The sequence below is a fragment of the Rhinopithecus roxellana genome, chromosome 5 (genome assembly GCF_007565055.1).
Source record: "Rhinopithecus roxellana isolate Shanxi Qingling chromosome 5, ASM756505v1, whole genome shotgun sequence".
Taxonomy (NCBI): Eukaryota; Metazoa; Chordata; class Mammalia; order Primates; family Cercopithecidae; genus Rhinopithecus; species Rhinopithecus roxellana.
The window spans coordinates 152,229,815-152,253,134 of record NC_044553.1 but is presented as its reverse complement, the minus strand read 5'-3'; the positions used below and the strand labels follow the sequence as shown (position 1 = coordinate 152,253,134).

Genomic DNA, 23,320 nt, shown 5'->3' with positions numbered 1-23,320 from the left:
TGTACACAAATGTTTATAGCAGTTCTATTCACAATAGTCAGAACTGGAAACAACCTAGGTGTTGGTCATCAAGTGAATGGATGAACAAATCGTGGCCGGGCACGGTGGCTCATGCCTGTAAACCCAGCACTTTGGGAGACTGAGGCGGGTGGATCCCCTGAGGCTGGGAGTTCGAGACAAGCCTGACCAACATGGAGAAACCCTGTCCCTACTAAAAATACAAAATTAGTTGGGCGTGGTGACGCATGTCTGTAATCCCAGCTACTTGGGAGGCTGAGGCAGGAGAATCGCTTGCACCTGGGAGGCAGAGGTTGCGGTGAGCCATTGCACTCCAGCCTGGGCAACAAGAGCGAAACTTCATCTCAAAAAAAAAATATTGTGATATGTTCATATAAATACTATTCAGCAATGAAGGAAGGAGCTGCTGAAATACGCAGTAACATGGACGAATCTCAAAAACACTATGCTAAATAAAGGAACAAAAAAAATACATACTGCGTGATCCCATGTATGTGAATGTCAAAACCAAGCAAATGTAATTGATGATTTTAGAAATCAGAATAGCAGTTGCCCCCAGGGTGGAATTGATTAGAAAGAGGCACAGGGACACTTTCTGGGCTGTTGAAAATATTCTGTGTCATGCAGGAGGTGTGGCTTCCACTGGTGCATGCATTTGTCAAAGTTCAGAGGATGGTACTTTTAAGATGGGGGTGCATTTCACTAGATGTAAATTACACTTTGATAAAAATCGTAATAATGAAGCCATCCATATTACCCTTTGGGAAGTCATCCCCTGGTTCCTCACTTACTATTGCACCCCTCAAAGTATCTATTATAGAGTGGACACCAAGTCTGGGGTATATTTCTGATTCTTTTGCATATATTCACATCTTGGAGACCTGTCCAAAGTTAAAACTGTCTCTCTGTCTGTCCATCCATCCATCCCTTCCTTCCTCCCTCATTATCCCCCTTTCTCTTTTTTTTCCTCTTTTCCCTCTCATTTCCTTCCTTCCTCCCTCCCATTCCTTTTGCAATTCTGGGCACTCCCTTCCAGTTGTGTCTGAGTCTTCCCAGAAGTCCCGGGATGAGACTGTGTGATGCCTTTGCTTTTCTCAGAGGAAAGTGAACCGGCCTCACTGACACAAAGTCCTTCAGGTCCACCCCAACACGGCCTGTGCCAAGGGAGGGAGGACAGGTTCACCCCAAGGACTCCATGGATTGAGTAACTAAAAGAGGGCCCTGTAGCACCAGTGTCCGGTGCCTTGTCAATGACACTTTTCCAAATTTTGGCCACCCCCGTGCAAACTGACATAGCGGCAAATACCCACCCCACGGACTGAATCCAAGAAGGGAGAAAGTCTGCGTCTTGCAAGAAATTAGCTTAAGAAATGGACATTGGCAGTCCTCCCTTTCTTTCCTTCCTCCCTCAGCATCCCCTGTGAGCCCTGCTCCCCACCCCCGCCTGCAGAGGAACCAGATTTAGTGCCTCAGCTGAGAGAATGAGACGCTCTGTTATTTTTCATGGGAAATTAGACCTGACCCTGCTGTCAGTTAGCTCATGCCGAGGGAGGATGGATGGCCTGGGGCGCGGCGCTTAGCCCCTGCTCTGAGCACACCGGGACAGGGATGGAGGCGCTCGGAGGCCAGCCTGGCTGGGGGCCAGCCATGATGTCACCTGCAGCAGGGTGGGGGTAGGGATGGCAGGAAAGGTCAGGGAGCCTTCATCCAGGTGATGGATGCCAGTGGCCTCCCCATGCCTTTGTTGGTGTCACCCATGATGGTCCTGCCAGTGACCTCCCCACGCCTCTGTTGGTGTCACCCATGATGGTCCCACCTCTGTCACTGGCCATGACCAGCTCATCCAGGGGACACTCAGGCTGCTCCTGTCTCTTTCAGCTCCCAACTCTACCTCTTGCCCCACTGAGGAAAGCTGGTGGTCGGGGCTGGTGATCATCATTGCCGTATGCTGTGCCTCCCTGGTGTTTCTGACTGTGCTTGTCATCATTTGCTACAAAGCCATAAAAAGGTGAGTGCTCACCCACTGCACCCAGCTCCAAGCCGAAGGGAACCCCAGCTGGGCTTGGGGCTCCTACACACATCCCGTATCATTATTTTAAATTATAAAAGTTGTTAAGCGTATAAGAAGCAGAAAGAACATACAGTGACCTTCCATCTACCCTCAGCCCGATTCAACAGTTCATCAGGATTTTGCTATATTTGCTGTATCTATTTTATTTTTCCTTTGATCTTTTTCATTGCCAAAATGTTTAAAGTTGATCTCAGAAATAATGTCTCTGTCACTTTAGGGAGTTTGATTCCACAAGCAATTGATTAGCACCAATTATATGTCAGGCCCAGTGCAAGGTGAAAAATACGAAAATGTTGCAAAGCACCAATGAGTAATAGGAGTTGTTAACAATATAATTATTTCTAAGGAAGTTTTTAAAACATTTCCTGACTCCCAAAATTAGAGGCCCCACATTAAGAACATTCCTAACACCTAAAATATTTAAGTTTACTCTTTAAATTGGTTGTTCTATGTGATGTCACTTTAGTAATTCAAAAGCAGAAAGTAAAATATCAAGGTAAAAGTCTTAAAACAAGTGCACGATCAGGCACACAGGGTGGGGGCGTGGAAAACCAATAGACCAGGAGCATCCTGGTAACGGGGCACAGGAGGGAGGATACCTGGGGGCAGGGCCCGGGCATGGCGGCTCTATGCTGGACAGGCCATGCCCTGGGCATCTGCCACCCAGCCGAGAACCCAAACTCAGAGCCCCCTCTGCCCAAAATGCACATGCTGTGAGGCAGTCTCCAAAAACACTGATAAATAACACAGGCATAACTGTAATCAGCAATACCTCAGCCGGGCACTGGGTTCCTCTCCTCACCAATGTTCTCTTAGTTCATCTCCACCTACATTTTCCCAATCAACTCCATTTTGCAGAGGAGGTTGAGGTTCTAAGGAGTTAGAGAGCTGCCCGGGGTGCATGGCTGGCAAGTAATGGAGTCAGAAATTGAACCCAGAACAAAGAGACTCCGAAGCCCAGCCCTGACTATAGCACCATGTTTCAGGGTTATTGATGAGTTAGACTCCAGTGTTGGGCTAAGAAGAGACCTCGGTATACCTGCCTGCCCTTCCTCAGGGATGCGGGAGAGGGGACACTTGGGGTTTGGTGAGGTCTGTCTGTGCTTCTCTGAGGCCAGAAGGACATACAGACAGAAAGGCCCAGTGCTTCAAGACCCTGTAACTCTGGGTAGGGGCCTAGTCTTGAAAACCAAGGTGGGGCCAAGCACAGTGGCTCACGCCTGTAATCCCAGCATTTTGGGAGGCCAAGGTGATCACCTGAGATAAGGAGTTTGAGACCAGCTTGACCAACATGGTAAAACCCCGTCTCTACTAAAAATACAAAACTTAGCAGGTCATGGTGGCGGATGCCTATAATCCCAGCTACTCGGGAGGCTGAGGCAGGAGAATCGCTTGAACCCGGGAGGCGGAGGTTGCAGTGAGCTGAGATTGCACCACTGCACTCCAGGCTACTGGGCGACAGAGCAAGACTCCATCTCAAAAAAAAAAGGAAGAAAGAAAACCAAGGTGGATGGTTGGAGTCTCCCAGGGGACATAGCTAATCCAATTCCCACGTGTTTTGTAGGCACCTCCTTTGTGCCAGGCTTGGTGGGCCTGCAAACAGGTAAGACCCAGGCTGTGCCCACAGGCTGCTCCATGAGGCTATGGGAGGTTTGCTGGCAGCCTGCTGTGGCTGCCTGGAGGAGTCACGGTGCATTCTGATCTGGACTATAAAGCATTTGAGCTGAGGGCCTGCTGGAATGGGAGGAGAGTTTTAAGTAACAGAGCAGGGGAGGCATTCTAGGTCAAAGCACCTGTGAGGGGAAGCAGCTGGGCACCAGGAAGCCCCTGCGACGCAGATGAGGCTGGAGGAAGCCGTGAGCCTGACTGGGGAGGCCTTTGTCACTAGGCTGAGTGGTGACTTTGCTTGTGACTCTAGACACTAGGAAGTACTGAAGATTAGCTTCGGTAGCTACTTTTTTGGGGGAAGAGTGTGCACCACCAGGCCACGGCTGCCAGTCTCCTTGCAGACACGCTCCACTTCCCCTGGGAGAGGCTCAACATGAATAATCTGTTTAATATAAGCTCGTGTTCTTACAAAAGACACCTGAGCCACTTCTGCCTCCCTCCCTGCCCCAAACCTCCCCTGAAGAAATGTGCTACCTGCTTCTACGGGAGGAGGGAAAGAGAACAAAGTCACATGAGTAGCTCACTATGGCAGTGCCGACCAGCGTAGCCTGCTGGGCTTTGTTTCAGCTGGGCTGGGGGGCTCCCAGGAAGGGTGTGAGGGGCGTCATCTCAGAGCAGCTAGAGGGGCCTCCTGTCTGTCCCTTTCCACTCTCTCTGAGCTCTTAGCTCCTGGGTCTGTTAGCACCCTGGAAAAAACAACTCATCCCAGATGGCTCAGTGGACCGACTTCAGATAATAGGCTCCTTCCAGGGACATGGGCGGGGCTCCACCAGGGCGTGGGCGGGGCTTCTTCCAGGGGTGTGGGTGGGGCTTCTTCCAGTGTTGTGGGTGGGGCTCCTGTGGGGCATGGGCGGGGCTTCCTCCAGCGATTGGCGAGGATTATTCCAGCGCTTTGGGCAGGCCCAGAGAGCAGATGGGGCAGGTGAGGCACTCAGTGACTTGCAGAGTGGGAGCGGTTAGCACCTCTAGGAAGACAGACGAGCGGGAAACTAGTGCTGTGGGAACCTTGTGAGAGACTCGCACTTAGGAGAAGGGCCGCCTAGCAGGAGCTGAGGTTGGAACTGTCAGAGAAGCAGCCCCAAAACAGAGAGGAAGGGGGAAGAAATGCTCCCAGCGGCTCTCCACGCTTAGGTTTACAGTGGGTGCCTCCCACTGGCCCAACCCAGGAAGCAGGGGAATCAGGACACACAGCCAGTAAGGTCAGCCTCCCGGGAGCACAGGGCAGAAAGCCGGTGAAGCAGGCAGGTGGGGTGTAAGCGGACGCTCTGCTGCACAGTCCCTTTGCTGCCCGCACCACGCTCTGCATCCATCTCTGGACCAAGACCTGGGGACACCAAGGAATAGGACCCAGCCCTTTGACCTCGAGGTCTTCATAATCCAGAGAGAGCATCCCTGGTGCAGCAGATATTTAATGACAAAAGGGGACTGTGCTCACTGCAGGTGGAGGCAGAAATAGAGCCCAATGCTGCCAGAACCCACCTAGAAGGAGGCTAGGGAGGAGGCCTAACCCCTTGGTGGAGAGAGAAAGAGGCAGCAGAAGCTGCAACCCTGCCTACAGAGCAGAGCGCTCCCCACTGCCCCCCAGGCTCTGACCTCAGCTAGGGCTGTAAGAGATAGCATCCTCACTCAGGCCAGCTGCCTGTCCACATTTCTCTCCAGCCAAGCGGAGGATTTCTTGCTCACGGCCAATTGTTTTTGGTCAATAATTCATCTGAAACATGCCTTTTCTCTCAGGAAACAAAAGTATCTCATGTCACTGCAAAACCATTAAAAGGAAAATTTAGTGATAAACCCTACTCTTTTTTTTTTAAATAACTCTCATACCCTCGAGTCCTAGGGATTTCCAAGAGATCTTTGTAAATGGCCCCAACACAGCCTTTCAGAGCCAGGTTGCCAAGAGGATGTTTCTAGAATCGGGTAGGTCAGGGAGGAGGTGACTGGAGATGCCTTGGCACCTGGGGGTGTCAGCTGCTGGGACACGGGCCTTGGCAGGGACAGGTGGACACCGAGGGCTGAGTTGCAGTTGTAGAAGGCGCACCCTGCAGGGCCCTTACCTCTGTGTCCAAGGCCTGGCTGAGAGGGGGCTGGACCTTGGCAGGAGGAAGTCTCACTAGCACTTGCTAGACGCAGATTAGGTGAATTAACGCTTCCTCCTGTGACTCAGCAAACCTTCACCAAGTCCCACCTGTGCACTGGGTAGACCGTACTCAGGGAGCCTTCAGGCTGGGGGAGTTCAGAGGAGGGACATCTTGCCCAGACCTGGTAGCCAGTGGGCGGTGGGGAGGGGTTTCTTAAAGAGGTGCATTAGCCAGGCCAGGGGACTGGGCAGGGAGGGTGTTTACTTGAATTTGCATGAGCATGAGCAGCAGCCCCCAACTCTGCTGTTGATGACCCCAGACTCCAGAGGGGGTTCCCAGACATGGGGAGCCCATGCAACATGCACTTTGTTGGCTTCATTGCCCTGGGCTTGTTGTGAACAAGCTCTTTATCTACAGCCGCATGGAGAGCAGACCCCAGAGCCCTTGGGTGCTGTGTACCCCTGTGCCTGGCACCTGGGCACCCTCCCACCCCTAGGCCTGACGGGCGCATTTCTGACAGCAGGACAGCCTGATTTGTTAAAAGAGCCTAGAACTGGGAGTCAAGCCCCCAGGCCTGTTCCCGTTCCCACCCTCAGCCCAGCCGGGCTTACCCGGGCTCAGCAGGTATCACTTCCCTCTGTGGCCTCTGTTTTCCCTCTCTGAAATGACAATCTCCAAGCAGCCTTTTGTGTCCCTGTCCTGGATTGCAGGGGGACCATCGCCACTTGGGCTTTCAGCCACTTGGATGTATAAATGCTGATCACTATGCCCACCAGAGCTGGACCAGGTGCCAGGACCAGGTGCCAGGCACTGGGCTACAGGAGTGGGCACCACCGACACAGTCCCTGCCCACACTGCACATACCTTTTCGGGGGAAGAAGTAGGCATTAATCAGACCAGACTGCCCCCAAAGAACTGTGGATCACAATCAGAGGAGAGGCAGAAGAGCAGAGACAACACGAGTGTCCATCCAGGGCAGGAGACAAACTTAAAACAAGCGATAACCACAGAGAGTAATCAAGATAAAGCTCCAAGGGGCAAGGCACCCACTGCCCAAGTAGACCTCAGATTCCAGCTGGGGGAGCCCCACAGGCCTGTGCACTTGCAGGAATGAGGCTATTTTCCTGGGGTGGTATTTATAGCTTCTCTGCCACACCCTTCACTCAGAGAAGAGCTGCTGTGTTGAGGGGAGACGATGCTCACCCCCTCCACGGAGACACGCCCACACCGGCACAGGAAAAGCACCTTGCCTCCATTGGCCATCCGTGGCGTGGGCCTGTTCTCAATTGCCATGAAGCCATTGGACAGACATTTCCCTCTCACAGGTATAATTGGCGGAAAGACCAATACAAGGCTGCAGTACAATTTGGCTGACCCTGCAGACGTTCACTGCTAACCTTAAATAAGCGTGCTGCCTCCTGGACATGGGCTTGAGTGTGCGTGAATGTGCCTAAGCATCACTTCTTGCCGGGCTCTGGCCCTCATCAGCTGTTTGTGGTTGAGCCACTTTCAGTAGAACGAGCACTTTTGAATGCTCAAGTCTTTTTGATGGTGCCTTAGAAAACCAATTGACTGGCACAGGACTGTTTAGTGTTGATCCATTTATTGAGCACCTACTGTGTGCTAGGAACTAAGAACAAAGGATGCAGAAGAAACAAGACAGTCCCTGTTCTCCTCCTGCTGGAGGAGACAGATTAAGCACACACACCAGCAAATTAATAAATGAGGTGATCTTAAAGACTATGAAGAGAAAAAAATACAGGGTAATGGGGAAGAGAAAGAGAAAGGAACGAAGGTTGCATCCTCTCCAAAGAGTTAGGCATGTTGTGCATGCCTTTTGAGACAGCTTAATGACTAAAAAGTATGGCTAGGGCATTGCACCTTTATTCCCTCTTTTTAATTTAGTTTTAATTTTTATCAAAGGAATACATATACATACTATGGTTTAAAATGTCAAATGTGCTCCCAAGGCTCTTAAGAAAGACAGCAGCCCCCTGTCTCTTCCCCCAAGTCTCATTCTTGAGAGGCAACCACTTTCAACAGTTAGCTGTTTCTTCTGATATTTCTCTCCATATGCTAAGTGATGTGTATACTGCTATTTAAATTTTCTTTCCATTTTAAGCACTGTCTATTACTTTCTGCTATGGAAGATACCAAAGCCAGCACCCTTGCAATACAGACATACAACATACTTCCCCTCTTCTCATTCTCCACCTAGAATGGGGTTCAGTATGGGATTCTGTGCCTATTCAGTGCTTACCTTAGTGTAACAAAGAACATATTGTGCATAGCTGAGCCACATAGTGTACTATGCTGTTTCCTTTCCTGGGGTTAACAATGCCTCCTCTCAACACAGTGCATTTTTGTCCTGGGGGCTCCGTGCTCCTCTCTGGGTGGACTGTGGGTCTCTGAGCCTGTTGCACAGTTGTCACCCTACAATAGTTCTCTCCAGCACCCTTCCAAGCTGGATGATCCCAACACGGCTCCTCCCTGGGAACCTGCTACCCTCAGTTCTCTCCCTCTCCAACCCCAGTCCTTCATCTCCTTAGCTTGATTCTTCCATGGATATTTTTCCCAAGATCTTTCCTGGATCATAGACTCGATAGAAAGTTAATCAGTGAAATTAGTTTTCTTTTCAGAATTTATACTCTTTTTGGAGCATTGGGATAGCCCAGAGAAAGGTTAGTTCTTACTGAATGTGTGGTGTATAAAGAAGATCTGGTTACCTGGGGCACCTGGAATGCCAGGGAGGGGTGGAAATGAGTTTCTTATGGAGTCTGAGCCAGATTGAACCTTCATGGTCAAGGGCCAATCTCTTGTTTTACTGATGTGGGAACTGAGGCCTTGGTGGGGAGAGAAGTGGTTCAGGTTCCAGAGGTTTCCTGCCCTCCTCCTGGCTCATTGAGCACTCCTGGAGCACTCTCTGGTCAGTGTCCTTCCCCTCACTTCTTCCAGTTGAGTCCTTGCTGTTCCTCCCTGGAGTCCCAACTCAAATGCCACCTCCTCTGAGATGTCATCCTGGACGAGTATAGAGCTCTCTCTTCCCTGTCCAACTGCTAGAGTCATAGCTCTCCCTGAATTTACAATTCTGCTTTCTGCTGTAGGTAGGTGTATGTCAGTTTTTGTGTGCCCACACACTTGCATATGAGTGGTTGTGCGCACACACAGTAGATGGGGATTGGTCATCTCGTCTTACTCATCTCTCTCCCGATGGTGCCTGGCACGATGCCTGGCACATAGTAACTATTCAGTGGTGGTTTCTGTGGTGTGAATGGAGGCTTGTTCCCACAGACTTGCCAGAGTCCACCTTTTAAACTGACAAACTCTATTTAGAATTGCAGTAAACTCACTTTTTTTCTCTATCTGGATGAGTGAAATAGTCTGCTTTTGGTGTAAATAGCATGCACCCAATTTTAAGTGTTGGGCCTCACCCCTTCACCAGTTTCAGTTTTCCCAGCCCCCTGCCATTCCTGCCCCCGCCCTCCCAGCCCCATTTCTTCAGTATGCGTCCGGCAGTTCTCTCCCTTCTCCACACTCTGGCTCAAGTGCAAGTACCCTGACTCAGTGGTCCCCTCTCCAAGCTTCAGAGTGACACAGCCTCTCTCCCACCTGTGCATGACACACTCCCAGGCTGTGAATGCTGTGGAACAGCCCCGCGATCTACCTCCTCTTCTTCCTCCCCGCAGGACACACCTACTGTGCCAGGTGCCAACCCAGCCCTCTCTCCCTTGTTGCCTGCTCTGGCCTTCAGCTGATCTGCAGAGTCAGGGCCAAAGGAGGGGGAAGGGGAAGAAAAGGTGGGCCAGGCCCAGAGGCCAGCAGTGAGGACCAGGAATCAGGACAGGAGTGGAAGTGCTTCATCCACCCTCAACTCACCACAAACTTCCAGGAGCAAGAAATTCACCTTGAATGCATCTTGGTGCATTCCTGGGGCCCTGAGACTGGGGCTATCTCATGGGCCAAAGCCTTTTGACCAGGTGGGATCTCAATGCGGTTCCCATCTTTCACCTCTCCCTGCTGTTCATATGCATATGTGTAGCAACACTTCCTTCTCCCCACTGCACCAAACCCAACCCAGAATCACCATGCCTGGTTGTACTATGAGTCAGGTCAAAGTTAGTATACTCCAAGGAAGGGCCTCTTTAGGGCAAGTGCTGAGCATTGATGCATGGCCTTGGCTGCTCAGAGACCATCCAGCATCCTTTGGAACCTGGGCTGGATTCAAGGAGCTGGCACCTGTGCTTAGTCCAGAATCAAGACTCAATCTTTTGACTCCTTGGCCAGTGTGCCTTCCCCTGGGCCTGAATGCCACCTTCTACGCTGTCTTGGGCTTGGCTCTTTGGAGTCCCAGAAGTTGCAGTGTCCTCACCATCACACCCACATCCTCCATCCAGGAAGAGATCAGGCCAGCATGGGGCAGGAGCACGAGGTCCTGATCTGCCCTGGGCTGAGAGGCTTCTTAGGACTTATTTGTGCCCCCATAAAGACTGATCTTCCATGATGGGTGATAAAATCCCATCCTGCTGTGTGAGGCAGGCAGCAGGGAGGAGCCTGCTTCATCTGCTGGCATCCTTGGTGTGGGGGACATGGAACCCAGGCCTCCGTGCACTGTGGACGGTCATGGACAGAAGGCTCAGCAGATTGAGGGTGTGCCCAGGGCCAGCTGATGGGAGACCCAGACGGATCCCTGCTTCTTAGGGCCTTTTTCTTTTGTCATCAAGAAATTCATGCCTCTCTGGACTCATCTCTCCAGACATGCTGGGTCAAGGTCATGGGGCAGGGTGAGGGTAAATGGGAACCCCCATTTAAGAAGTCCTCAGGTGACGCCCATGCAGTCAAGATAAGACCCAGACACCTTGCACCTGCCAGCTGCACCCTGCAGGGGCTGGCTCCTGCCCCACCTCTCCTGCTGGTGTTTTTCTCCTCCTCTCCGCCCTCGCTCTGGACTCTCCAGCTACACGGGCCTCCATCCTGGCTCTGTCCTGCTCCTTTCATGGCAGGGTCTTTCTCACCCCTTGGACCTCGCGGACCTGTCAGCCTACCAGGCCTCCTGCTATTCTCTCCCTCAACACCTGGTTCTTTGCTGTCTTAGTTCCTCTCCTAATTTGCTGCAATCTGTTCATTTGTGTACTGCTGGTCAGATGACTGCCAACCTGGTACCAGGTCGAGGCCAGCGTCCTTGGGCCATATGAGTCCGTTTTGTGCACTCAAATGAGCCAAACCCACAGGACCCTGGAGGTGGAGCCACCTGTGGAGGAATCTTGCCCATGAAGAGAGGTGCCCTGTGCCTGAGGTTGGGGAGTCCGGGGAGGGGAATGGACCGCTGAGGTAGACACCCTCTCAACCTCCTTGGTTTGCTTCAGGAGCCCCTGTGCTGGGCATTTCTGTAGTGCCCATGGTGACCAGGCTGGGCTGGGCTGGCTCAGGACAGCTGAGAAGCTTAGGATGCAGGGGAGCCCTGGTGGGGCATGACCGCCCAGGAGATCAGGGCAGGTCTCTCCTGGAAACCCAGCCTCTAGGAGGAACAGATGGCTTTGAGTATTCCCATTACCAGTGAAGGCCTTTTGTGACATCAAGACAAGGTGAAGGGAGGTTTTATGACAGCAAGACAAGGTGAAGGAGGTTTTGTGACCTGGGGCTGGTGTCCAAAGGCATGCCCATATGTGTCTGCCTGTGCCCACCTGTTCTGTATAAAACCCCCACCAGACCTCAGCCGAAGGCCCCTCTACCCAGAGGTGTTCCCCAGCCCCCTCATCCCCAGCACAGAGGCAGGTGGCAGGGAGGCATTGTCGCTGGAGTTTGAGGGAGGCGGATGCCCAGACCCCCAGTGAGACAGACACTGTCTGGGTCGCTTCTGCCCACAGAATCCCCAGCAGGGATCTCCATCCCCCAGCATGATTCTGGCATCTCGGCAGCTTGAAGGACAGTCACCGAGCCCTGAGCTACCTTGGAGGTCCCCTGTCCAGGGCTCTGTGCGTTACCTTGCAATCCTTTCTTCAGCATCTGGGCTGGGAAGGGCTCTGCCCTAGAACAAATCCCAGGCTGCAGAGCGGTGCTCAAGGGGAGAGAGTCACACCTGTGAGAAGGCCCTCCCCCGGCGGAGCTCTCTCTGCTCCCCTCAGCCCACAGCTCCCAGGGGAGGATGCAAGCATGAGAAATGCACAGGCGCCAGTTCCGCCACAGTTCAGCAGAGGCGGCCAGACAGGTGATCCCAGGGGATGGCCCAGACAGTGGGTCCCACTGGCTGTGAGGACGCTCGTCTGCCGCATGCCTGTCTCCCACCGCCTGGACGATGGAGGCTGGACGTGGGGCTGCTGCTTCTCATGGTGACACCCTCGAGGCTCAGAAAGGCGTTTTTCAGCTTCTTGACCCAGGTTCGGGGAAGTCCGAGGTCTACAGAGGAGTCTTATCATGGAATGCTGAGTGTGTGTGTATATGAATGTGGGGATATATGTATATAGGCATGTGCATGCATATGTGTATTCATATGTATGTGTGTACTCATATGCTCATGTGTGTGTGCATATGTGTGTAGGGACATGTGTGTATGTGTATATATTGTGTGTGTGGATTTGTCCATATGTACATGTGTCTGCATGTATGTGTATATTGTTTGTGTGTGTGGATTTGTATGTTTGTTTATGTGGATGTGCCTGTGTGTGTGCATGTGTGTGTGTAGGTACGTTTGTATGGGTTTGTGCATATGTACATGTGTCTGTGTATGTGTATACTGTTTGTGTGTGTGTGGATTTGTCCATATGTACATGTGTCTATGTGTATATTGCATATGTGTGTGTTTGCGTACGTGTGTGTGTCTATTGTGTGTGTGTGTGGATTTGTGCATGTGTACATGTGTCTATCCGTATGTGCCTGTGTGTGTGTGCATACATGTGTGTGTGTAGGTACATGTTTGTATGGGTTTGTGCATATGTACATGTGTCTGTGTATATTGTATATGTGTGTGTTTGCATATGTGTGTATGTGTAGATTCGTGCATGTGTACATGTGTCTATGTGTATGTGCCTGTGTGTGTGCATACATGTGTGTGTGTAGGTACATGTTTGTATGGGTTTGTGCATATGTACATGTGTCTGTGTATATTGTACGTGTGTGTTTGCATACGTGTGTATGTGTGGATTCGTGCATGTGTACATGTGTCTATGTATGGATTCGTGCATGTGTACATGTGTCTATGTATATGTGCCTGTGTGTGTTATGCAGGTTCATGTATATGTATGGGTGTGGGGGGTGTTAAGCGTGGGCAGTTGGGGGGGATGAATGCCTTCATAAGAGGTGAGTCCGGAACCTTTAACTTTTACTTCTCCCAGGGGTACATGAGGCAGGAAGAGAGCCTCCCTTCTCAGACTCCCAGAGCTGTTCTTTGCCTCCATCTCTTCCATCCCCACAGAGCAGCAGGCTGAAGGAGAGGCTGTCACATCATGGTCAGTGGGGCCTAAGAGGGATACCTGGGTCCCGGCCCTCCTTGCCCAGGCCAGAGATGCTGGTGGAGGCATGGTTTCTGCAGGGGCCCCTCGTGGCTGCTGGCATGTGCAACTGGAGCTGTCCGCATGGCACTCTGAGCAGGGAATGTGGGGACCTGCTGCCCTCCAAGCCCAGGGCAGGGGACGAGAAGTCTCAAGGTGGCAGAGCCCATCCTCCTACAGGCAAGAATCCTGGGTGCCGCCAAGGAAAGTCTCACTAACCTCTCTCTTGGTTTCTAGGAACCATGCCATTTAGGGAGCCCTCTGTGGCCATCTCTGCCTGGACCAGGGTGGAAATGCCTCTTCTTGGTTTAGTGAGACCAGCCTCAGCTGACTCACAGAGCTGCAGAGTCAGGCTGGGTCCTAACAACTCTCTCTAGCATTTCTGGAACCCCACGGGGCACGCGTTAGGTAGGAAGTCTGTGCAGACTAGAGAACTTTGGCTGTTGCCAGTCAGTGGGGCCAGCTACCTGCTGACACCTTTTCCCCAGCAGTACTGAGAGCTAACAAACATTTATGGAGCACTTACGGTATGCCAGACGCTTGTCTAAGTGCTTGACATGGACTAACGCATTTAATCCTCCCAACAAACCTATGAAATGGACACCACTATTGTGCTCATTTCAAAGACGAGAAACTGAGGCATAGAGAGGCTATGTAGCTTGCTTAAGGTCACACGGCCAGAAAGTGGTGGGATAAGGGTTTACTGAGCCTTGGCATCTGCCTCTTAGCACTTCCGCAGTGTCACCCTGAAGTGCCGTGCTTGGTGGAAGGGTGGAGTTGGGGAGGTGCAGAGCTGGAGCCATCTTCTGCTTTAGGGAACACCCAACTTCCTTGGGGCTCCAGTGAATCCCAGAAAGGCTTTGGGAGCAACAGTCCAGACATCAGAGTGGTTGGGGACTCATTTCTGGTGGCAGGAGGGGAACAGATCATGGCGACTTCTCAGGAGAGCCCTCGGCTGCCACCTTCTCCCATCACCATACACAGGCTCCCGAATGCTCCTTTCTGGGGCCCGTACCTGCCACAGGTGCCTTCTTTGCCAGAAACAGCCCCTGCCAAGCCCGCCTGCCTGTTTCCTATTTGGGAAACTGGCTGAGCAGCTGAGAAGGCCCTGGGCCCCCTTCTCACCCTGCCTTCCAGGATCCTCCTGCCAGACTCGCTTCCTGCTTAGCTCTTCCAAGCCACCTCTTCCCCGGGGCCTGCGAGTACGAAGGGGCCTCACAGACGACAGGATGACTTTAGAACTCTCTCCTTGCCTCCTGCCAGTAGAAATCCTGCTGACCTCCTCCCCTTCCCCTAAAAAGGGTGGAAACCTTGAGCCCTCCAGGTTTAGTCATTTCTAAGGGAGCTCCAAGCCGCGGCCTTCATTTCTTCATTATCCACCCTAGAAGACTCTTAAGCCATATCTCCCATGATCTGGACCTGATGCAATTGTTTTTATTTTAGCCCTAAGCCCAATATGTAGTATCTATTAAGGAGAATGCAGTGTGGGCTTGGGTCCAGACTCTTTTTTGCCTGTTAATATTTTCTGGAATCCTGATGCTGATGTCCTTTCTTCCCCTCATGTATTCATGATACATTTATCCCACTTGAGTCCATCAGCGGCCTCACTGGAGGAGCACAGGATCTCACTGTAAGAAAATGCCACCGCCACACATTGTCCAGGACATGCGGATTTCATGGAGTCACAAGTCAGGCACACCTGGCAACATCAGAGCTGCTTAAGGCTCCCTGGAAAGGGGTGGGTAGGACAGGAATGGGGATGAAGGGGACAGAGGGAGCAAAAGGCCCAGGGCAGAGCTTGGCTACAGAGTCCATCATTTCCCATGGATCCCAACATAAACAAGGTAGCACAGCTGAGGCCTGTAAACAGAGAGTATCTGTTAGCATCTACGTAAATGGGGTTCTCAGATTCATATGTGGGATATGCTGAGTTAAAGCAAAAGGAGACAGGCTTCTTGGAGGACTCTGCGGAATCTCTAAGAGGAGAGTGGAAGAAGGCTTTCCCAAGTTGATGAGATCCCAGAGCTCATAGGGGAATACCTGCTGGGAATGCTGATTAAATGGGAAGATGCTGGCACTTTGGGAGGCCGAGACAGGAGGATCACTTGAGGCCAGGAGTTCAAGAACAGCCTGGGCAACATAGCAAGACCCTGTGTCTACAAAAAAATTAAAAATTAGCTAGGCTTGGTGGCACACGCCTGTAGTCCCAGCTACTCAGGAGGCTAAAGCTGGAGGATCGCTTGAGCTCAGGAGTTCAAGGTTGCAGTGAGCTGTGGTGATGCCACTGCACTGCAGCCTAGGCAACAGAGCAAGACCCCATCTCCAAAATAATAATAATAATAATAATAATAATAATAATGGGAAGATAAATGTCTGGCCAAGACACAGTGTTAGTGAGTGGTGGTCCTGGCCCCACCACAAACCAGATGAGCATCCTTGGGCATATTAAGCCCTCCCTAAGCCTCAGTTTCCCCATGAAATGAATCTCTTACTCCAGGCCTAGCTTCTTCAGGTGGCCACTGAGAGAAGGGACAAGAAAATCTCTGTGACTGACAGTGCTTTGCACAAAGCATGATGCACTGTGGGAGGAATTGTGGGTTTGCCTCTTGCATTCCTAGAAGAAGCTGCGGTGGCTGGGCTTGACCACCTGGAGTGAGTGCACTTGACTTGCTTAGCAGATGTTTTGAGCTACTTCTGCTGCAGGAGAAAAGGGAACAGTTCACTACCAGACTGAGCTCGGCGTGTAGTCTCTGAGTAGGCCTGATCATTCTTCCCGGGAACTGCTAATGATCCCCTCACAGACCCTGCCTTCCCTGAACTCACTCAGTTATGGCTTTGTCCTGGAGACATCAAGCTGATCACCAGGCACCAGCTCTTCTGACTATGGCTCTGGGGAGGCTCTGGGGACATTTGAAAAGGCAGAAGCAATCAACTCCTGGGCCTATGACAATGAACATAAATGTCCATTCTGGACAACTCCCAGCAAGGGCAGATCCAGGCTCAACCTTGGCACCCCTGGGAACCCTGGAGGGGGCTGGGCTACTGCCCCATGGGGATGAGATAGCAGAATTGTGGCATGGAATTGGGCTACAGAGAGCATGTGGCCTTAGACCAGGAGGATACAGATACTCAGGCTGGGGGCCAGAGCTCTGCTGAACAACTTGAGGGAGGGAGGAAGTGAGACTTGAGCCAGGCCCAAAAGTACACCATAATTTCAAAACCCCAGCAAATGAGCAAGAGCCTTCTCAGAGCCTCACTCCCAGCCTTCCTGATGCCTTATATGAATAGGAAAAACCGCTTTTGGGGTTAAGGGCCCTCTGCAATGAGCTTCAAATGGCTCAATTTAAAGTGTTCAAGAACCACTGGTGTGTACTAATTTAGTGTAGACATTCACCACCATCATCACTACCACCATTGCCATTACCATCACTGTCATTGCCACCCCCATCATCATTACCACTATCACCATCACCACCACCAATACCATCTCCATCATCATAACCACTATCACTATCACCACCACCAATATGACCTTCACTACCATCATCACCTCCATCACCACTACTGTCAACCCAACCATCACCACCACCATTACCCAAATCATCACTATCATCATCGTTACCATCATCTTCACCCCATCATCATTACCACTATCACCATCACCACCACCACTGCCACCACCACCATCAGTACCACCTCCACCACCATAACCATGATTACAATCACCACCACCATTATGACCTTCTCCACCATCATCACCTCCATCACCAGTATCACCATCATCATCACTGTCAACCCAACCATCACCACCACCATTACCCTAACCATCACTATCATCACCACCATTATTAGCATCATCACTGCTGCCACCATTACCATTACTACCTCCACCAGCACCAAAACCATCATCACCACTACCACCACCACCCGATTACCACCAGCATCACCACTACCACTACCACCCCATTACCACCAGCATCACCACTACCACCACCACCATTACCACCAGCATCACCACTACCACCGCCACCACCATTACCACCAGCATCACCACTACCACCACCACCATTACCACCAGCATCACCACTACCATCAGCACCATTACCACCAACATCACCACTACCATCACCACCCGATTACCACCAGCATCACTACTACCACTACCACCACCACCATTACCACCAGCATCACCACCACCACCACCATGACCACCAGCATCACCAGCATGACCACTAGCACCACCACTATTACCGCCAGCATCACCACTACCATCACCACCATTACCACCAGCATCACCACTACCACCACCATTACCACCAGCATCACCACTACCACCATCTGCTTCATCACATTTTGCATTTGCCTTTGCCCACACTGAGGAAGATTGCAGAACTCACCCCCTAGCACGTCTGTTAACTGTGCCCTGATCAAAGAGATCAGTCAAAGCTTGACCGTGCTAGACTGAACATACTTTCTTGTTTGTCCAAAACAGCCCTGACTCATACCTGTTGTCCCTGTTTCATCATTAATAGCTCCCCTCTTTCCCTCTCAACTGTGCCCCGGTTTTCATGACACCCGAGTTGAGAGCACGTCCAGCTGCTGATTAACCCCTCAAGGACTAAAAGCCCAAGGATGCTAACCAAGAACAGAGCTGTGGGCTTCCTTCTGACACTCTCACGGAGTAGGGATGCTAGCTGGAGGTTACACCCCACCATCATTGATAACTAATGGTGTCCCTGCCTCCCCGTCCCTTGCCTTCCCTGTCCCCTCCCCGCACTTCCAGGAAACCACTGAGAAAAGACGAAAATGGCACCAGCGTTGCTGAGTATCCCATGAGTACTTCGCAGAGCAACAAAGGAGTAGATGTGAACAACACAGTGGTGTGAGTCTGCAGGCCCTGGACCCGCTGGCCAGAGGGACACCTTGGTGGCACTGGTGGACATGGGAAAGCAGGTGGACATGAGCTAACTCTGAGCTTGTCCAGGACTTCATTGCCTCACAGGCCCCGAGCCTCCCGAAGGAGAAACCATTCTCTTCCCAGGCTTGCCCCTGGTCAGCCTGCGGGCCAAGGCAGCTCGGACACCAGGCTGAGCCCGGCTCATGCTGCATGCAGCACCTGGGCAGTCCCCACCCCAGGCCCTCCACATCCTCCTCCCTGTCTGGTGTCTGGTCTGTCGACTGCCCCCAGCTGCTGTCTAAAGCATGCGCACTGGCGAAGCCAGGGGGATCTGTCTCTCTGCTGTGGCAGGGAGGCATCCCCCTTTAGCCAAAAGAAAGATGGTCCAGGGCCCACTCCCTGCCGGAAAACCTCTCCTCCTCCCAGGAAGCCTGCCTGCTCCTCTGTTCACATTCTCAACAGAAGCCATCGGCACAGCCAGGAGACAGACGTCCCCTTTCAAAGGTGCTTCCCACACATCTATTCATCACCCCATCTGCAATTGTTGTCAATCTTCAGGGCCTGCCTTCTCCCTCCTATCCCCACTGACACCCCACACCCTAGGCTCCTGACTGCCTACCACGGAGGGCTGTGAGCCCAGCCTGCAAAATCCCCTCCCTGAGCAGACATAGGAGTGCGTTTACACTCGGGGGCAGTGTCTGGCCTTCCAGGGGCAAAACGACTCACTGAACCCGCGGCCCAGGGCCACTGGGCAAGGGCAGAGGCCACTGCACCTGTCCTCAGACTCATCCCCACACTTGACCCCATAGGAACTGATGCATCTATGTGAGCCAGGCCCTGCCTTAGTCGGCAGAGGCCACTACTTGTGCCAAATCCACTGTGGGCATGCTGTACCAGGCTGACGCTGGCCAGGCGCTGGATGTCCCCACAGTCCCCTGAGGCCTGACTGTTGTACTCAGGCCCTCTTCCAGAGTCCTCCATCCTCTCCCCACTTTACCCTCCCCGAGCCCCAGTCACCAAGAAGGAGGTATTGTTCTTCCAGTGTCTTCCTATCAATGTCTAAACAGATCTCATGCTATAGAAGCACTGAGCCCTCCAGTGTGGTTGGAGGATCAAGGGATGAAATGGGGCAGGAGGAGAGGAGTCCTTCAGGTTGGTAACCCCTGCCTGGTTGGCCTATCTCCCAAGTGGCTGCCTTCCCTGTGGGCCACATCAGGAAGCCCATGGAGACAGGATGATTTTGCATCTCCTGGAAAATGAGTGGGAAACTCCTGGCCCTGTGGCTCTCCCCACCGCCCCTACATATGTGCTCAGAAGGAACCTAATGCATTGAATGGTTCCACTGTCGAGCCCTGTAAGACCTAATTTGCCTCCTAAACCTCCAGTGTACTCCTCTGGTAGGTGTTTAAGCTACCGGTGAGACTTTGAAGTCCGGGGAAGATAGACACACCTGAAAACTGGTCCCCATTTGGGCCAAACCTTAAAATGCCCATTGTCCCAGAGTCCTAGTGCCCAGAGAGCTGTCTGTGTGTCATTGTCCTGCCCAGGTCAGCAGGTGGAGGTTGAGGACAGGCCCAGGGCATACCCTCCCATAAAGGATTTTTCTTCTTTCCTCATTTCCTTCTATTTGAGGACTTGTTTGGGGTTTGGATTTGAATTTTGCTTCCCCTGGACACCTGGGCATCAGCATAGTGCCGGCCCCTGCCCCTGGCCTGGCTGGTACTTCACAGTGCTCTTGAGGTGCGGAGCCAGGTGACAAACAGGCCAGAGGATGTGGGCCAGCAGCAGGTCAAAGGGGGAAACCCAGCAGACCCCACCCCAGGGCACTGTCCCCCACTGCCTTCAGCCTCCTGGTGCCTGCTGAACCCCCAAGCTGTGCCCTAAGCAGACACCTGGGCAGGACCTTAGCCCTAAACACACACCACCCTGTGCTGCAACCATGAGAAAGTGCCCGTGCCTTGGGCTGTCCAGAAGCTCAGGAGTGATCAGAGGGCACCTTCTGCAAGAGGAGAGGTTCTTGGCTAAGGGATCATGAAGTGCTGGGCAGCCTGAAGGGGCTGGGCATAGCCCAGCTTTGCACATTCACCTGGTCCCATCCTTCCCTACCTTGGCTTAAACCTAGGAAGCCTGGATTTTGCAGTTAGCCTAATCTTCCAGCCCCAGGCAAGGCTTCCTGGCAAGGAATCAGCTGAGCCATCACCACGCTTTGGGGCCTGTATCGTCTTCCCTGAGCCACTGACGCATCCAGGGCTCTGGTCTGCACATAAATTCCCTCTCAGTTGGACTTGTAAAATCCCTTCTCACTCCAGTTAGCAAAAACCAAGGGAAGAGCCTAGTTTTTTAAAATATTCACTTAATACCCACACCCCACCCCAAACCCAAGACCGGCCATTCAAAAAATAAGTCTCATGGCACAGCAAGGGAGACTCACTAGATTTTGAGCTTACGAGACATAAGCGTACTTAAAACCATGCCGGCCTAGTATTTGAGCTTAGAACTTCTATCTAAAATGAGCCGGCAGTCTCTAGACACACACCGATTCTCAGGCTAGTCCAAGCCCTGATGTCAAGAATGAAATACACTTCCCTTCGCATTTTCTCAAATAGATCTTTTCCAGCCATCTCGCGGTTGACCCCAACTTTGGAACTCAGATCACAGGATCTCCCAGAGGTTTCAGGTGTTCCTAAGAAGTTTCTAAAGGAAGTTTTGGAAGAAAGACTAATAGGTGTAAAAATATAAACATATATATTATATATAGCTATATATATTTAAAGAGATCTCTACATATATATATATAAATACAGCTACTGTACTCTGCATCTGTACAAAGTATGAGTTAAACTGCCCAGGTAGTGTGAGATACGTTATGCATGAATGTGAATATCCTGAAATCTGCCTTAGCAATGTGCCGCGTGTACTGGGGAGAAGACAGTTGCTCCTGGGAGTTCTCTCAATGGGCAAATGTACAAGTTGATGCCGTCTTATCCACCAACAAGCCATTAAGGTTGATTTCCTGCTAAGACTTTTGTACCGGAAGCAAGACCGGCAGCACTGGGGGTGTCCATATGCCACTTACGAGGCAGAAAGCACCATGACTTTTTTATTTTCAATAAAAATATAGAGATGCCTGTCAGTTGTCGTTTGTGGGGTGGGGGAAAGGAGAATGCGGGCCTGAGGAATGGGGAGATCCTTCACTGGGGTCCTGCTATACTCCAGGGCTGGGCTGGGGACCTGCTATGGGATATTTCTGTATGTTTCATCCCAATGGCCCTAGGTCAGTATTTATGGGGATTTCAAAAGCCAATTCTGTCCCTCATCTTGCCACCCACCACCTTGACCTTTGACTTAATTGAGAATAGGGCAACCAACCTTCCCAGTTTCCCTGGGAGTGAGAGATTTTCCTGAACCCGGGACTTTCAGGGCTAAAACCGGGGGTATCTGGGGAAAATGGGACAAGAAGGTCACCCTAAGCTGACAAGTGCTCACGGGAATCACAGGGAGCAGGAATCAGCCAGCCACACCAGCAGGGTGACGGTGGCCAGGGTCAGCCTCCTGGATGTCTACCCCATGTGTAGACCTCAACACCCACAGGCTGCTCTGCAGAGCCCCCTTACCTGGCCAGTTGCATGGAGAAGGGAGGCTTGCCCTGCACCCCTATGCAGAGGGCCGCAAAGGGCACAGGGCCCCCCAGGCTTGAGCTCCCACCACCACCCCGCTACTTTGTTTTCCCGCCCCAGGCGCACCCTCAGGCAAGCCTCACAGGAAGCAGCCATGGGGAAGAGCTTCCCATCTGATGGGCCAGGAGGGATGTAGGAAAAGAGAAAAAGTAGCCCCTGCAGCAACCTCATCCTTATCTTTGGAGTGAGGAGACAGGTCAGAGATGGAGCACAATGGTCAAGGTCAAGCACATACCAGGAAACAGGGATGGGGCTGGGGGGTGAACCCAACCTGGTGCCTCCAAGGCCCGGCCACTGGGCACAAGCAAGGGGCCACAACCCACACTCTGCACTGTTGAGGCGCAGCTGGGCCCCACCCATGCCCACCTGGGTTCCCTGGGGCTTCCGAGTTAGCTCAGTGAGAAATAGCTAAGAGCCCTGTGGGCCCAGAGCTGTCAGGCAGGTTTATCCCCCAACTGGGCTCACAGCCCAGGGGACAGGAGCTCAGTGCAGGAACTGAGGGAGGGGCCTGTGTCCCAGGCATCAGGGGCATGGAGGGAACATGGAAGTTCTTAAAGGCACTCCTGTTATAAGCACCCCTCGCGGCTGGGACTCTGTGAGCTGCCATTGGTCTGCATACAGTAAACAGGCAGTAGAAGACAGCCATCATTACAATGACTGTAACTGTTGTCCTTAATCAAACAGCCTGTGTGATAGTGAGGGCTCCTCTGTCCACTGCCCCCTCCTGGGGCCTGCCTGAAAGCTGGTGAGGGTTCAGTGGGACATCTCAGGCCTCACACCCACTCCTGTGCACGCCCAGTCCAGGTGCAAGCCCGGAGGCCAGCAGGGAGTGGCAGGCGTATGTGCTGTGCTCTGCCTGCCTGTGCAGGGGCCTGGGAACAGGGACCCAGGGCCAGCCTGGGAGAGGGAGGTGGTGATCAGCTGAGCATACAGGCGCCAAGAGCCATCAACACACAGCTGCAGTGTCAGAGCCTTCCTAGGGGCCAGCCCAGTGTCTCCACCTCACATCTCTGGGGACTTTGGTCACTGGTGACAGCGCCTATGACCAACATGACAAACTATGCTCTGGCCGGCTTACAGCTCCATGTCCTGCTCTGGGGTCCTGCTGCTGCCTGTGAAGTGGGAGATGCAGCAGGACCCATAGGACATCCCTGCCCAGCACCTGGCAGGGTGGCAGAATTACTGTCTTGGATGCATGGGAGTGAGTGATGGCAGGAAGACTCTTCTTCCTGCCTTCCCTGCACATGATACTATGGTGTGACATCACAGAAGACAGTCCTGCCAGCCTGAGTGAGCTGCTGTGCTGGCTTTGGGTGGAACCTGACTCAGTAACGTGGCCGCGCTGTGGCGTCACCTTTGGGCAGACTCACCCACATCACCACGCTCATGACAGCCCCCACTGAGTCACTCGTTTCCTGTTCCTCTAC

The 23,320-nt window shown here is 52.3% G+C and overlaps 1 protein-coding gene across 2 annotated transcripts in view; it reads left to right on the top strand.

The window, feature by feature from the left end:
• The window catches only part of PRIMA1 (proline rich membrane anchor 1), a 73,028-nt gene extending 51,686 nt beyond the window's left edge, over positions 1-21,342 (top strand). For both annotated transcript variants that reach the window (XM_030929744.1, XM_010384518.2), the window contains exons 4-5: positions 1,897-2,026; positions 18,103-21,342. In XM_030929744.1, the coding sequence (XP_030785604.1) occupies positions 1,897-2,026; positions 18,103-18,205 (233 nt within the window). In that variant the 3' untranslated portion in view covers positions 18,206-21,342. The remainder of the gene's footprint in view (positions 1-1,896; positions 2,027-18,102) is intronic.
• Positions 21,343-23,320: the final 1,978 nt, after the last annotated feature.